The 14,659-nt window shown below is 40.8% G+C and overlaps 1 protein-coding gene across 1 annotated transcript in view; it reads right to left on the bottom strand.

The window, feature by feature from the left end:
* The window catches only part of CDH13 (cadherin 13), a 612,680-nt gene that overhangs the window by 355,172 nt on the left and 242,849 nt on the right, over positions 1 to 14,659 (bottom strand). The window contains exon 4 of the mRNA XM_035119665.2: positions 3,154 to 3,270. Coding sequence (XP_034975556.1) covers positions 3,154 to 3,270 — 117 coding nt within the window. The remainder of the gene's footprint in view (positions 1 to 3,153; positions 3,271 to 14,659) is intronic.

The raw sequence follows: 14,659 nt of genomic DNA, 5'->3' as shown, positions 1-14,659 counted from the left end.
TTGGCCAGGTCTCCACTGTAATCAGTGCCAAAGCAAAACAAATTAAACATTTATGAAACAGTAACAAAAGAAAATAATTTCCACAATATCAAGTGGAAAATGAAGCAAATGGGCCTGCTAGAAAGGAAAGCAAAAAACAAAACTAACACTTCACAAGTGCATATCCCTGTCCCAATACCTGCATAACTTCAGGTAAGTTCAGCAAAGTTGTGGTATCATGCACCCTGGGACTGTTTCATCCCCCACATGGGTTTTCTTTTTCCCTGCAGAAGATAATTCAATACCACTTCGGTATCTGACCAAAGCACTTTCTTTAGGCTCCTTCCAGCCAGAAGACAAATCAAACCCTTGCTGCCATCAACTGATTCAGTGCAGCTGTCTCCCACAGTACCCAATCTCCCCACACTCACAGGAGCCAAAGATTGCAAACTCAGGTGATGCCTATTTTAAAAGCCAGCCAGTGAGCATCCCTGGGGAGGTGGGGATTACTAAACTAAAGCTCAATCAACACATATAAAACCAGTTGGATTCAGGTGTTTACAGAGACACGATTTGGTATGGTTACAGGTAGGTAGCCGTGTTGGTCTGGATCGAAGTAAAATAAAAAAATTCCTTCAGTAGCACCTTAAAGACCAACTAAGTTTTTATTTTGGTATGAGCTTTCGTGTGCATGCACACTTCTTCAGATACGGTATCTGAAGAAGTGTGCATGCACACGAAAGCTCATACCAAAATAAAAACTTAGTTGGTCTTTAAGGTGCTACTGAACGATTTGGTATAGCTACCCTGGGATCTCCCCCAAGGAGCTGCAGGTGATCTGGATTCCTGACACAGTCAATTGACTTGACCTCTTGATGGCATCTGGCTAGGCTTCCTCTGAGCCTTGGCCTCTCAAAGACCAGGACACTGATATTATCACACTTTCCCCTCTGCTTTCTTTAAAACCAATTTAAAGCAAAGCACTTCCTCCTGGGTTCTCATATGGTCCGTGTTCTCATTAAGCCTTCATATCCTGCTTGCAGATTACTCCCAGCAGCATCTGGTTGGCCTCTATGGGAAACAGGATACCAAATAAAAGGGTCCTTTGACCTGATCGAGCAGGGCTCATGGTCTTTTTTATGTACAAAGACAGTTTAAACCAGTGTTTCCCAAACCTGGGTCTCCAGCTGTTTTGGGACTACAATTCTCATCATCCCTGACCGCTGGTCCTGCTAGCTACGGATGTAGTCCAAAAACAGCTGGAGACCCAAGTTAGGTAAACCCTGGTTTAAACCAATTGCCGAGTGAGACCTACATCAAGAGGAATGTTGGTGAGAACCAGTGGCTGGGGTAGAGCAACAAGGGGGAAGACCTCTTGTCTTCAGCTCTTATTGGATCCAATACTTTATGATCTAGCAGAGGACTTCATATGTTCAAAAAGTCCACCAGCTCTCACAGCAATGTAACACACATCAGGGTTAAAATGCTACTGAATACAGAAATAACCAAGTCTAAAACTCTCCCCTATTACATTCAGCTATTTAAGTATGGCAATGTTGCAATGTCATTCTTGCCAGCAGCTGATTCAGTTGATCCAACAATAAGCATTATGATTCAAGGGCTGAGTTTGCCACTTGAAATGTTAAGCGTCTTCCAAGCAACCTTTTCCTGAATTTGACAAAAAAAGAGGGGGTGGGGTGGGGTTTGTGGTGGATGAATATAGAGCTGCTGATAAACAACTCATAAGTGCTTTCCCCCTCAAATGTAATGCAACCGTGAAAAAGTCAAATGAGGCACCTTCCTATATTTACTACCAGGTGTGTGCATGCATATACATTTATATATATATATATATATATATATATATATATATATATATATATATATATATATATATATATATTAGTTGCTTCTTACAAATCTGTTAAGTGCTCTAGTGAATACAAGACCTCTGCCCCCACATCTTGAAAACACAAACCATTGCAACCGCATACAGGAATTTTAGAGGTAGGTGTGCTAGTGTGGCTTTAGATACGGCAAGTGGAACCCATATCAATTAGTGGAAAATACTTTCTGTGCCAAATTAGATGTTCCAATGAAAAAATCTATCCATTCCACAAACAAACACCAGGCTTTTCTCTCCAAAATAAGGCAAGAGTCAATTTATCGCATTCCATTTATTTATTATTCTGTAGACTCACTTTTGCCAATGTTTTCCCTTCTCCTTGATTTCAGTTTGATGAAAGAATTTCTAAAATCAATTTTGGTACTGAAACACATGCAGTTAATTGCAGTTTTCCTTCACCTCACCTTTTTTTTTAATCTTCCACATTACTGATGCCCGCATATAAAATGCTTCCAAAAAAACCCCCCATTTTGGTGAGCCAATATTTAGGACTAGAATGATCAATATTCTCTCTGTATGGTGCTTTACTGATGTTCACATGAGCTCCTATGACCAGTAAAACAAAATTCAAAAATAATTTAACACAACCAGCTAGACAACCACATGAATAGGGCTTTTTTGTGTTTTTCATCATGATGCACAACAAGTGGACAATGGAAAACCAGCACACAAAAAGAATTCAGCATGTATGTAGTTACATTGATATTGCTTCTTCTTTTTTGTAGTGGTGGGTTGGGGGTTTTTTTTGGGTGGTGGTGGTGGTTTACGTGTTAACACAAGGAACTCCACTGTACTAATTAGACCACTATGGATGCTGGTGGCTCTCCAGTAACTCACACTGGGATACTTCTTAGTCCTAGATTCCAGAAATTGAGCTTAGTATCTTATGCATGCAAGACATATACTCTACCGCTGAACCAGAACCAGAAAAGCAGGGAAAGTAGGGGAAGTTATGAATAAATTGAAGGAAATAAAATCTGCAGCAAACTATTCTTGCACATGTTCTTCCCAACATTTTGATATAAGTATGAGATAGAGGATTCTAATGCACTGATTTCACTCTGAAAGTAAGACTGGGTCATTCAGTACTTTAAAATTCAGAGAGAAATTGGGCTGGAGGATTTTCAGAAGCACCACTAATCCAAATACTGTACACTAAAAAAGAAAGAAAGATCTACTCAATCACATTGGTAGTGGCCATGGAAAACTCTGCAAAGGCAAATGGTAACAATCAACTCAGGTTAAGACCAGTACATTTTATCACTCACCTTTCCCACGGGCCTTGGAAATGGAGATCTCTGGTTTTCAGGAATTAAGATTGGAGTTGCCACAATGGACCTTCTTTGCCTTACAATTCCAAGGCTGCCTTCTGCCTTAAAGATTTCCTAAAGAAAGAAGGAAAGAATAATGAGATTAATTAGCCCAAGGCTTCTTAGGACAGCATAATTTATTATCCTTCTTGCACATATTTTTTTTACTTCTGAATAAAAGCATCCATGAGCCAGACTCCTACTAATAGACTTTCTCAACCTTCATTAGCTGTAGAAGTATTGTTAGTTCAAGATACAGGATCAGGCTCCTGATTAATGAAGATCATTATTAAGCTTCTTCAAGTGAAATCTTCAGGATCGTCCTATTTATGAGAATGTCAATAACGACAGATAATTCATGCTTCACCTTGCATCCCTATAACCACATTGTGTCAAGAAAGCAGTAGTGATTATATTAGCAGCTCTCCATTTCCGCTGAAGGAAGGAATGGGAAGAGAAATGCCAGCATAAGTGACTGAGACTGTCAGCCTGTTTGATCTGATTGCAGAAGTGTGTGTGTCACAATTTTGAAGTAAGAGTAAAACTGTGCTTGCGGGAACACAGAATGTTGGTGTTGGCTGCATCCTGGATGGGTGTTCTTGTATCAGGATGTCTCAGAAGAGGATGTCTAATGATGTCCCACATTGTATGTTGGAACTTGCCATTACTTTCTGAAGCAAGGGTTGGATCCAATGCTAATTCTACTCAGAATAGATGTGCTTCTCCAGTCAAAACAATGTGTACATAAAATGCATATGTTATGAGAAAGTGTGCGTATGAATGCATATGTAAGTGAGAAAAACGTACAAAAATGCATTATATTAGGTGAAACTGCTTGCAAAAATGTGTATATTAGTCAAATATGCATACAGAAATGTATTTATTAACAGATGTTTCTGCCAAAACACTGACAAATTTCTATGAGGTTTATTTTTAAATAATAATCACAAAGTGCTCTAGAAAACTGAAGAACTAAATTTATGACTAGAAAAAGAGAAACAGAGAGAACCAAAATTGGCATATTTGACAACTTCTAGTAATAACCAGTGTAGGCCCCAGCATATCTATTTTAGCCTAGATCCTGGTGCTGGGTTTTGGCCCCCAAGTCCAACCTTAGCTGCATCACTGGTCAGGAGAACTGCACAGGCACAAACTTCTCTTGCCATCGTATATCACCTTCCATTATTTATGAAAGATTCATGCTAATACTGAATTTGCCTCCATCCTCAGACAGTTGCCTTGGTTCTCTAGCCTTTCATTATATGGAATATTGAGGATCCTGAGCACTGCATTGCTTTGCCTTTTAATTTCGCTCTCTTCGAGGAAGTGTGTGTGTGTAAGAGAGAGAGAAAGATAGTCCACACACATGCAAAGACACACAGTTGATGTGTCAAGGAAAACTGAAGTCTGTCCAAAAGGCAAAATGTGTGATGCAGCAGAAGTAAGCTTTCAAATCTACTTTGAAAGTGAAGACAGACAGGGGGGCCCAGTGGCCATGTATCTGTGGCAGAGGTTAGAAGACTTACATGAATCAGACTTCTGTATTATTGGAGCTGTAAAGTTGCCCTCCACATCAACAAAAAAGAGCAGGAACAACAACAACATCCACTCTTGTGGATTCCTGGGAGTCAATCCAGGACCACTTACATGTATGCAATACTAATTACCTAAACAAGATTGCAGCACCAGCATAAGTGATGACAAAAAATTACCAAAAAAAACACCTTTTAACAAAAGAAGTCCTTCTGGATACCAAGGACCTGTGTCCCACACAAATCTTATCAAAAGTCAAGGGCCATAGCTCAGTGGAGGAGTACATACATTCAATTCCTAGCACTCCAAATTTAGCAGGGGGAAAAGTCTCAATCAAGAGGGCTGAAAAAGGTCCCTTTAATATCTTGGAGTGATGCAGCTCTGGACTAGACAGATTAATGGTTCAATGTATCTCCATACATCTTGCACATACTATAAACACATATCCTTTGATTATCATTCGAATCACATAGCACTTTTCAAAAGAAGAAACAGTTTTGCTCCAACACCATAGTATCAAGGTGTTTTATTTCCTACTGAAAATGAGCAATATATTATCTGTCATCATGGCTTGTGCTCACAGTGACACAGAAATTGTTTTTGTGGACCCCAACTAAACAGATTTAAGGTCCATCTGCTTGGACATAATGTTTTTTTTCTGTTGCTGTGGAATTCTCCATTCTGTTTGTTTCTTTATTTTTTGCTGAGAAAAGTCCCTTTGGGATCCTAACACTTCTTCAAAATTTGAATGAATGACTTGGCCACTTCCTGGTATCAGACACCATTAGTCTTAGCAAGGAAAACTTCATTAGAAGGGTATGAGTCAGATAGCTGGGTCATTGCCCATTTGTCACAATAAGAGTTGGAATCATCATTGGCGTGGCAATCGGTAACCTATTATGGTTGACCAGGAAGCTGTGTTCCATGTTGATTAGCTATATATTAGGTTTGATTGTGTAGATCTGAGGCAGGAATGTGGCTCCTTCCCCATAAGTTTATTAAATTGCTGCAAGCAAAAAACCCACTGAAATTGCAAAGTGGAAACTAACTTTCATGATGTTAGTTGAAGCATCTACAGCAGGGCTAGGGAGCTTAATTAATCATTCAAGGCCTCCTCATTTGACCCACAATGCCATTTCAACCAAGCCATGCCCACCTGCTCTACAGCTGACATCATGTGTGGGATGTCAGGGGCTGGCAGAGCCAGGAGCAGGATGAGTCCGGGGAGTACAGAATGGGGTGAAGACAATCCCAGGGAAGGGCCCAGCAGGTTGTGGGGCCCACTGGCAGGAGGGGGGAGACTGGGAGACTAGTGATGTGGAGGGAGAGAGGCAAGAAACCCTAGAAGACCATTGCCAGTCAGTGTAGACAATATTTGTCATTTCCCCTGCTTCTGGTCACCACAAGGAAGACTAAGATTTGAATAAATTACTTCTGGATGACTTTTCAGCACCTGCTTCTTCTCTGTACCAACTTGAAAGCTCTCTCTCTCTCTCTCTCTCTCTCTCTCTCTCTCTCTCTCACACACACACACACACACACACACACACACACACATTCTATTACTGCAGCTCCAGAGGAGGATTTTGTATTGGATAACTGGGAAATCATTTTGTCTGTGTCACAATACCTTCCCTGCCTGCCAGGAGTTCACACGGATCCTGTTGGACATAATTAATATCTGTCAAGTGTGCCAAGTACAAATTATCCCAAGCACCACTTGATAGTTATCATAGACTCTATATTGGCAGTTAATACTTTCAAAAATGTTTGCCAAATCATTAAAAATCTTTGTTCTTATTAACAGCCCTCTCAAAGACTCTGCAGTGCTCCAGGCTTCATAACTGAGCAAAAAGAACAGCTGTTCAAATAAATCACAGATCAATGAATAAAGGTATAGTTTTTAAAATAAATAAATAAATAAATCCAGACCTATATACAGAAATCTTACTCAAGTACAATCACCTCACACTCCCAGCCCTCATCATAACCCCCCATAACAAAATAAACTTGATAATTAATTAGATTTGAAAGATTCTGCACTTTTAGAACTAGTTGAAGGACTCTGGACCATCCTCCAAAACAGGTCTGGGGAAGCTTCAGCCCTCCATATGTTGCTGAATTACAACTCCCAACAGATATAGGAGAAGGCTAGCCATAAAGCAGGGGTGGTTAACCTATCATCCTCCATATGTTAGAATCCAATTCCCAAGGGCCATGGTGTCTGGATCTGATGAGTGTATTTCCAGAGCACTACCATTAGCCACCTGTCATAAAAGATGGAAAGATGGCATCCAAACATTCTGTTACTTTGATACTCCAGATAGTACAATAAGCAGTCTGAAGTTGAGACCCAAAAGAGATACACAGAAGTCTTGGAGACACATATAAACAAACACGCACATGCAGACCAGACACACAAGTTAGTAAGATGGTTCATCTCCCTTCACAGGATGCTTAAGAGAGTGAAGTCTCTAATGATTCTTTCTATGGCACAACAATCCTCCACCCGTTTATGAATGTTCTAAGGTTCTCATGTCCAATGGTTCTAGTGGTCCAATGGTCACAGAGCAGTAAAACCCAGCTTATTTCTCAGGATTCTGTCATGGAATCTCACCAACCAAAATGTCAACTGAAATCACTCCAGATGTTTGCACACTTTGGTATAAAACGTAGGTCAGGATCTCAGATCTTTCTACCCTTAATCAATGTTTTGTGGGGGCATTCCCCAGTCTAGTTAAAAATGATTCATATCCGTAAGGCAAGCTGAATGAGACTTGAGCATTACACAGCACAGTAAATGATTTACATCTTGTCAGTCTCATGCCATTAGTCATAATGCCATGGCCGCATAGATCTCAATAGAATGCAGTTTCAGCTCAAATTCATTAGTTTCCAAGCAGCTTCATTGTCTGAAGCTTTGGAGAAAGAAATGTGATCAGTCAATCAGTTTCACGCCTCCTATTGCTCTCATATTCTTTCCTTAAACTGTCGATATAGGTTATTTCCCTGAAAAAATATACTGCAACAATTAATTTCCTCACTGGGAATGTTAGCACTGGCTTTCAGATAAATTCTCTTTACTTCTTGATTCCATATGTCTCAGTGAAGTATCTCCCAGAACCAGAAGTTTAGAGATTATTTAGAAACTTTTCTTGGAAATTCTAATAGATTAGAAGGTAGGGAGATAGCCACAGGGTATGGTTTGAAAGTGCATGAGACTGCTACTTTAATGATGCTAAGCAGGTCTGGGTTTGTATTTGGTCTGGGACAGTGCTTGAATGGGTGGCCTCCTGGGAAGCACATGTATGATGCCTTTGGCTCCATGATTGCTGAAAGGTGGGTTATATAAAAGAAATGAAATGAAATGAAATGAAATGAAATGAAATGAAATGAAATGAAATGCAGGGTAGTGGTGAGGAGCTCTGGCCAGCGGGACAAATGTAGCCCTCCAGGTCCCTTGTGACTCTTCTCAAGCCACCCCCACCTCCTGGGCAGTGTTTAAAAAAATTCAATCTGTTACTGCATTACTATGTAGACAATGAAGTCCTCTAGACCCCATTCACTATAATGGGGGATCTAATAATTGTTATTGACACCCCTCCTTTAGGCCAACTTTGGGAGACTGTTAACTGACTTCATGGTAAGCTTTATGCCAGGCCTCCCCAAACTGCGGCCCTCCAGATGTTTTGACCTACAACTCCCATGATCCCTAGCTAACAGGACCAGTGGTCGGGGAAGATGGGAACTGTAGTCCAAAACATCTGGAGGGTCGAAGTTTGGGGATGCCTGCTTTATGCTAATGAATTTCCTTTGAATATATTTTAACTGAACTCCTCCTCCTCCTCCTCCTCCTCCTCCTTGCAATTAATTTCCCACTCTCCACCTCAAAGTCCCAGGTTGGGGTAGAATAATTAAAACACAACATTCATATTAAAATGCAATATTACACAATATTTAAAAACTTTAAAACAAAATTACAAAGTAAGGTGTGTCCTATTGTATACAGTATGTGTGTTTTGCAAACCACTTTGAGCACACCTGTATATGTGTAAAATGTCATATATAAATAAACTGACTGTGCCTACCACCACCACCCATATATATATATTTATTGTACTTCATTCTCATAATGGAATGGGATCCATATTGGACAATGCACACACACACACACACACACACACACACACACACACACACACACAGCAAATATAAATGTGTGTGCATTGTCCAATATGGATCTCATTCTATTATGAGAATGAAGCACAAAAGCAATTTCTCGTTTCCCTTAAGCAATAGTGCAGCATGTAAAGATTACCTTTAGATATTTTATTGCCTCTGCCACACAGGGCCCTGGGACTCTAGGTCTGTGCTGAAATAAAAATGATCCATCTAGGTCTATTGATGCACTGCTGGCATCTGTGCACAGGGAAGCCACTTTAAACAAATATAATGAGAAGAGAAGTTCATGGACACAGCGGGTGCACTTTGCAAATTCCTTCTGGTGTTCGATGGATAACTTGCGACCAGAAATATCCCCATCTCTAAACAAAGGAACACAGCAAGATATAACAAGTGGCATCAACTTGCAGGTTAGATGGGTGAGGTGAAGTGAACGATTGTATCCCTGAAGTCACAGTGGTGCACCCAGCTCCCTGCCTTTGGTGAAAAATTGGTTTTAGTACCCTAAAACTCAACCAGTAATAGCAGTGATTTATGCCCCCTGCCCTTCAGTTTCTCTCTCACTTATTTGGCAGAATCTGTTTTTGCACAGTATTAAGCCCAGGAATTGACAAAAGGGATGAGACACACAGCTTATTTGTACAGATGGTGGAAAGGGCAGGGAAGATGGGGTTGGTGCTTTCTCACAACTCTTGTGGAAACTCTTGTGGCAACTCTTTGGCCTCATCAGATTTCAGGTTCAGTATCCATCCCCCTCAGTTAAAAAGATTCCATGTAGTACAGTTGAGAAAGACCTACTTCTGCCTGAGAGACTTTGCTAGTCCAAGCAAACCAATCTGGACTAGATGGACCAATGGACCGATTTGGCATGAAACAGCCTCATAGAGCCTGTGTCTCATATTTGGGGTAAATATTTCAAACCACTGAGATGGCTGTTTCTGAGCCAGCAAATGCAAAATCTGGCAGCACTGCTAAATAAAAACTCATTCTGATATATGGATACTTGGCAATTAAGTATTGCCGTATTCAATCGTGTTTGCTCCCTTGTAAGTGTGTTTCAGATTGCGGACTAAATCATTGATTCAAATAAGGGTCTTCTGAACCAATCCTCTCTCTCTCTCTCTCTCTCTCTCTCTCTCTCTCTGTGTGTGTGTTCAAGTAGGATACCATCACTACTGGTCCTCATTGCACCCTGAAGTTCGTTTCATCCCAGCCACAAAGTTAATGCTGTTTCTTTTTAGCATGCTCACTGCAATGCATACAAATGTCAAATTTTATGTGAAAGGCACATTTTGTCAGAGTTCATGAGAGCACAGACATTCTCTGAAAAGGGCCCTGAGTGGAAGAGCTCTTGTTCACACTCCTCCATGCTGCAGTCTGAATGTTGAGTTGTAAAAGAGGTCTAGTAATCGAGAGAGGACCCTGACCTTCTCTACTTTAGCCACTGGCATCTGCAAAAAACAGCCTTTGAGAATAGGGTGGTAAGGAACGAATGCTCATCGCAGTACTCCTGTATTCCCACTCTAAGCCAAGCCTGCCATGGCTGACAGATGAAGTGGTGTTCCGTGATGAAGACAAAATGCTCACATAGAAGGAGGCCAAGGCCAAACTGCTCATTTTGAAACAAGCTAAACTCTGAAACAGAGTCCAAAGAGCTAGGAAACGTAAGTGCATCAATCCACTTCACACTTCACACATTTACTCCTCTATCCAAATTAATTAATGGACATTAACTGCTTGGTGCTAAGAGCTTAGCAATTATGCTTGGGGATACAAATAAGGGCAAATGTTGGCAAAGAGATTGTGTGCAACTTTGCATCACACAGTCTGGATAACACGCTGGCCAGATGCAAAGTCTTGGCCAGAGAGATAGATGCTTCACTGCAGACTTACTCCAACAGGGATGTGCAAAGAAGACTCTTGCTTTTATTTTCCTAGAATGCTTCATTTACACAGTTTATTCCATTTACCTGATGTTTGACTAACTATTAATTTCTGCATTACATTTGAACTTCCACATGATGCGAAAGCCACTTCCAGTAAGCTAATGGAAGGTAGTGCATGTTTAGAATTCATGTCCACATGATTTGATTCCAGAAAACAATCAATTTCCAGCCCCCTTAACCCAGAAAATGTGGGAGCAAAGTGAATAAATTCGGGGCTGAATACGCATTTGTTGTTTTCACGGGAGCATTATGAGGAAACAGGAGCACACATGTGCAGAAAGGGTGGAGGAGGGATGACATTGTCCAATGACATTCATTGTTGTGTCACAGCATGTCCACTAGTGTGAATTAAATTTTATGTGACATGCCAGTCCATCTGTCAAAAGGCCACAGTTATATGATGCAACAGGAGCTGCAGTGTGAAAGGAACCTTAGAAAATGGCACCAAACCACTAGCATTATAATAAGGAAAAATAATGCAATATCTCCCATATTAGAATGCACCCAAAGATTCATTGGGCTTTCTTAAATATTTTCTTAGAACATATGCATGAGAAGGATCTTCCATATGTACTGCAGACTACTCTTTGGGCAATTTTGCAGATCTACAACAAAACTACACTTTAAAAAAGAAAGAAAGAAAAGAAAATACTAATTCTTTTCTCTGATTTCAGGTAGGCTATATTGGACAAACAGGCCAAACCCTATGCCAAAGGATAAATGGACATAAATCTGACATCAGGAATCACAAGACAGAGAAACCAGTAGGAGAACACGTCAGTCTCCCAGGACATTCAATACAGGATCTCAAAGCCGCTGTCTTATTACAAAAGAATTTCAGAAATAGACTTGAAAGAGAAGTTGCTGAATTACAACTTATTACTAAACTGAATACTATGGAGAGACCTGGTCTTGAATGGAGATATTGGATTCTTGTCTCATTACATATGCTAAAACTTTTTACTGTAGAACTAATTGCAGTCGTTAAGTCGTTAACAGGTTTACCATACCCATAGAGTCAATCACCCATCTCCTACTACCCTTCTGAGAAAAACTCCACCCCACCCTCCCACTATATATAAGGGTCTGGTGACTTCTGTTTCAGTGTATCTGAAGAAGTGTGCATGCACACGAATGCTTATACCAGGCATGTCAAACCTGCGGCCCTCCAGATGTTTTGGCCTACAACTCCCATGATCCCTAGCTAGCAGGACCAGTGGTTGGGGAAGATGGGAATTGTAGTCCAAAACATCTGGAGGGCCGCAGGTTTGACATGCCTGGCTTATACCCAGAACAAACTTAGGTGGTCTCTAAGGTGCTACTGGACAATTTTTTATTTAATTCTTTTCTCAGAATTGGATGCAATTCTCAGGCATGAGAAAACTTCACCCTCATCATTCGAGAATGGTTCAACTTAATAGAAAACACGAACCGTCTCTCATAAATAGCTAGCACATGTGAAGCTGCCTTTCAGGGAAACAATTACCTCCCCCCACCCCTGCTCAGGAGGAAACACAAGCATATCAAACTTCTTATGACCAGACTCTGAAAACCACTGACCTATGCTATAATGTCATGATGCAACTATGCTGCCTTATGGAAGCCCATTTTGAGCTTGCATCTGCATGGCTCCAGACTCAAAGCAGGGCACTTGCTTAAGAGCCAGTATTGATTTGCTTCATCATCTTTTTCCTCCATACCCACCCACTGCTTTCATTTCTCCACATTGCTCAAAAGGAATCAGTGCTGACAAGTTAATGAACTCCAGCTACAAAACACAAAGATAAGCTCAGGGATGGGTTTAGCACCTGCTGTGTTCTAATCACTTAAGGTCTTGCTTAGGTGAATGTTTCTTGATCGCTACAAGAGGTGGTGAAGGGAGGGAAGGAACCTGGAAAGTCTCCTCTCCATATTACTGTCTGCAAACAGAATGCTTACCACCTTGCCAATTGCTGTTTACGGAACCCTATAGACTCCTCCCCTTCATGGTTCCTAAGATGGTTCCTAACAAAACTGATTCCTACCATGTGAGCTTAGAATCTAAAGCCATTCTTCTAAATATGAAGAAGCTGTGAGTAACTGACATCTTTTCTTCATCAATGGGATCTGCGTTTTATATTAGTGATGTGTGAACGAGACAGAATGGGACAGTATCTCCTGCTTCCAAGATTGTAACTATGCTAAACTAATTTATAACCCACAGTTTCTTGGATTTAAACATGGACTGCAATGCAGACGGAATTTCTCTAACTCGTGGAGTTATTTTAGGGCAGTTTATGTAACTATGTCATTTTCTAAGTTCTTTTTTTTTAAAAAAAGACTGGTCTTTTGCCATGAGCAATGCTAAGCCCCAGCCAGAGCATCAAATCCCATGTGCCTACTATGCATTAACATTTCTTACAGTGCTAAAATGCCTAATGGTGTATCATTGAATATATTTCCTGACTCAGAATTCTCTCCGCTATCCTGACTGCATTTTTAAAATGTTTTCTCTCTCTCTCTCTCTCTCTCTCTCTCTCTCTCTCTCTCTCTCTCTCTCTCTCTCTCTCTCTCTCTCTGCTATGCACTTGTTCTGCCAAAGAAGGAACAAATGTGGGCAACCAAACTGCTCCATGGAGGATCCTCAGACACAACCTGCTTCTCAAAGTGTTGAGAATGTGATATGCAGGCTAAATGTATTTATTTAGACCCAGCTTTTCAACCAAGATTGACTCCCTAAGTGTCTTAGAAATAAAATCCACACAAATGTACATTATGAATTTTAGGGAGTAGGTTTTTAAGAAATAATAATAAAATGGCATTGATCAACTTCAGCAAAACCCGTAGAGTGTGTACATCAGTCACACATAAGAAGGAAAACTGAGCAGGGGCAGCAAGTAACTAAATCAATAAATGCATTGCTAAAGCTTCAACTGGCCATGACATAGCCTCTCCATAAATAAGCAGGAGTGGCTGGAGGTCTGACATTGACTTCACTTCTATTTACATAGCTGATGTATGGGAGCCATACCTTGTCAAAATGATCATGTTTAGTTTGATCTCTAACAACCTTTCTGTGTTGTGTTAGATGCTGAGAAAGAGCCAGATCCCAAACTTTCCCTTTGCCATCCCATCAGAACCTTTGAGGTATTTCCAATGGGAGGAGATCTCTAAACAGATAGCAGTAAACAGCATGGTTTTTGGGTCCTTATGAACTGGGAGGGGGAGAGAAATGTATAGTATGATTAGGAATATGTTGGTGTTTATGTACACAAACACAAGGTGAAGTTGCTGTTTCTTCTTCCCATGGGCAGTTGGTGACTAAGAGTGTGTTCACATTACTGCCTTAGGCACAGTGGCACTCCTGTCCATCCCCACGGTGTGTTTCACAGCTCTCCCCCCCCCAAATGTTCCTATCATCAGGGCTTAATTAGTGTCAGATCTGGGGGCAATGATGGGATGGGGATATCGTTAACCTTATGCAGAGGTGTTTACACCTTGGCTAGAAACAAATTAGGAATGGCTTATCATGAACTCCAAGTGGCTGAAGCTGTTGTGAGAAAGGACACATCACAAACAGTGCTACCTTATCACAAAATACATGATACATATGCATTTAGGATAATGGTGTGTGAAAATGGATTAAAAGCCCAGCCCTGGAAATCCAGGGAGGGCACAGTAAAGGGGAATCTGAATGCAGTTTAAGATTGTAGGTTCTTCCATTCAGAGGAAGCCCAAGGAGCTGCAGATGGGCTCAGAGACTGGCTGCTTTTAAGGATTTGTGAAGGTAAGCAAGATGATGGATTTGGCCTAGTTTGTTCTGA

Source organism: Zootoca vivipara, chromosome 6 (assembly GCF_963506605.1).
Source record: "Zootoca vivipara chromosome 6, rZooViv1.1, whole genome shotgun sequence".
NCBI classification, from domain to species: Eukaryota; Metazoa; Chordata; class Lepidosauria; order Squamata; family Lacertidae; genus Zootoca; species Zootoca vivipara.
This window is presented reverse-complemented; position numbering and strand designations above follow the sequence as displayed.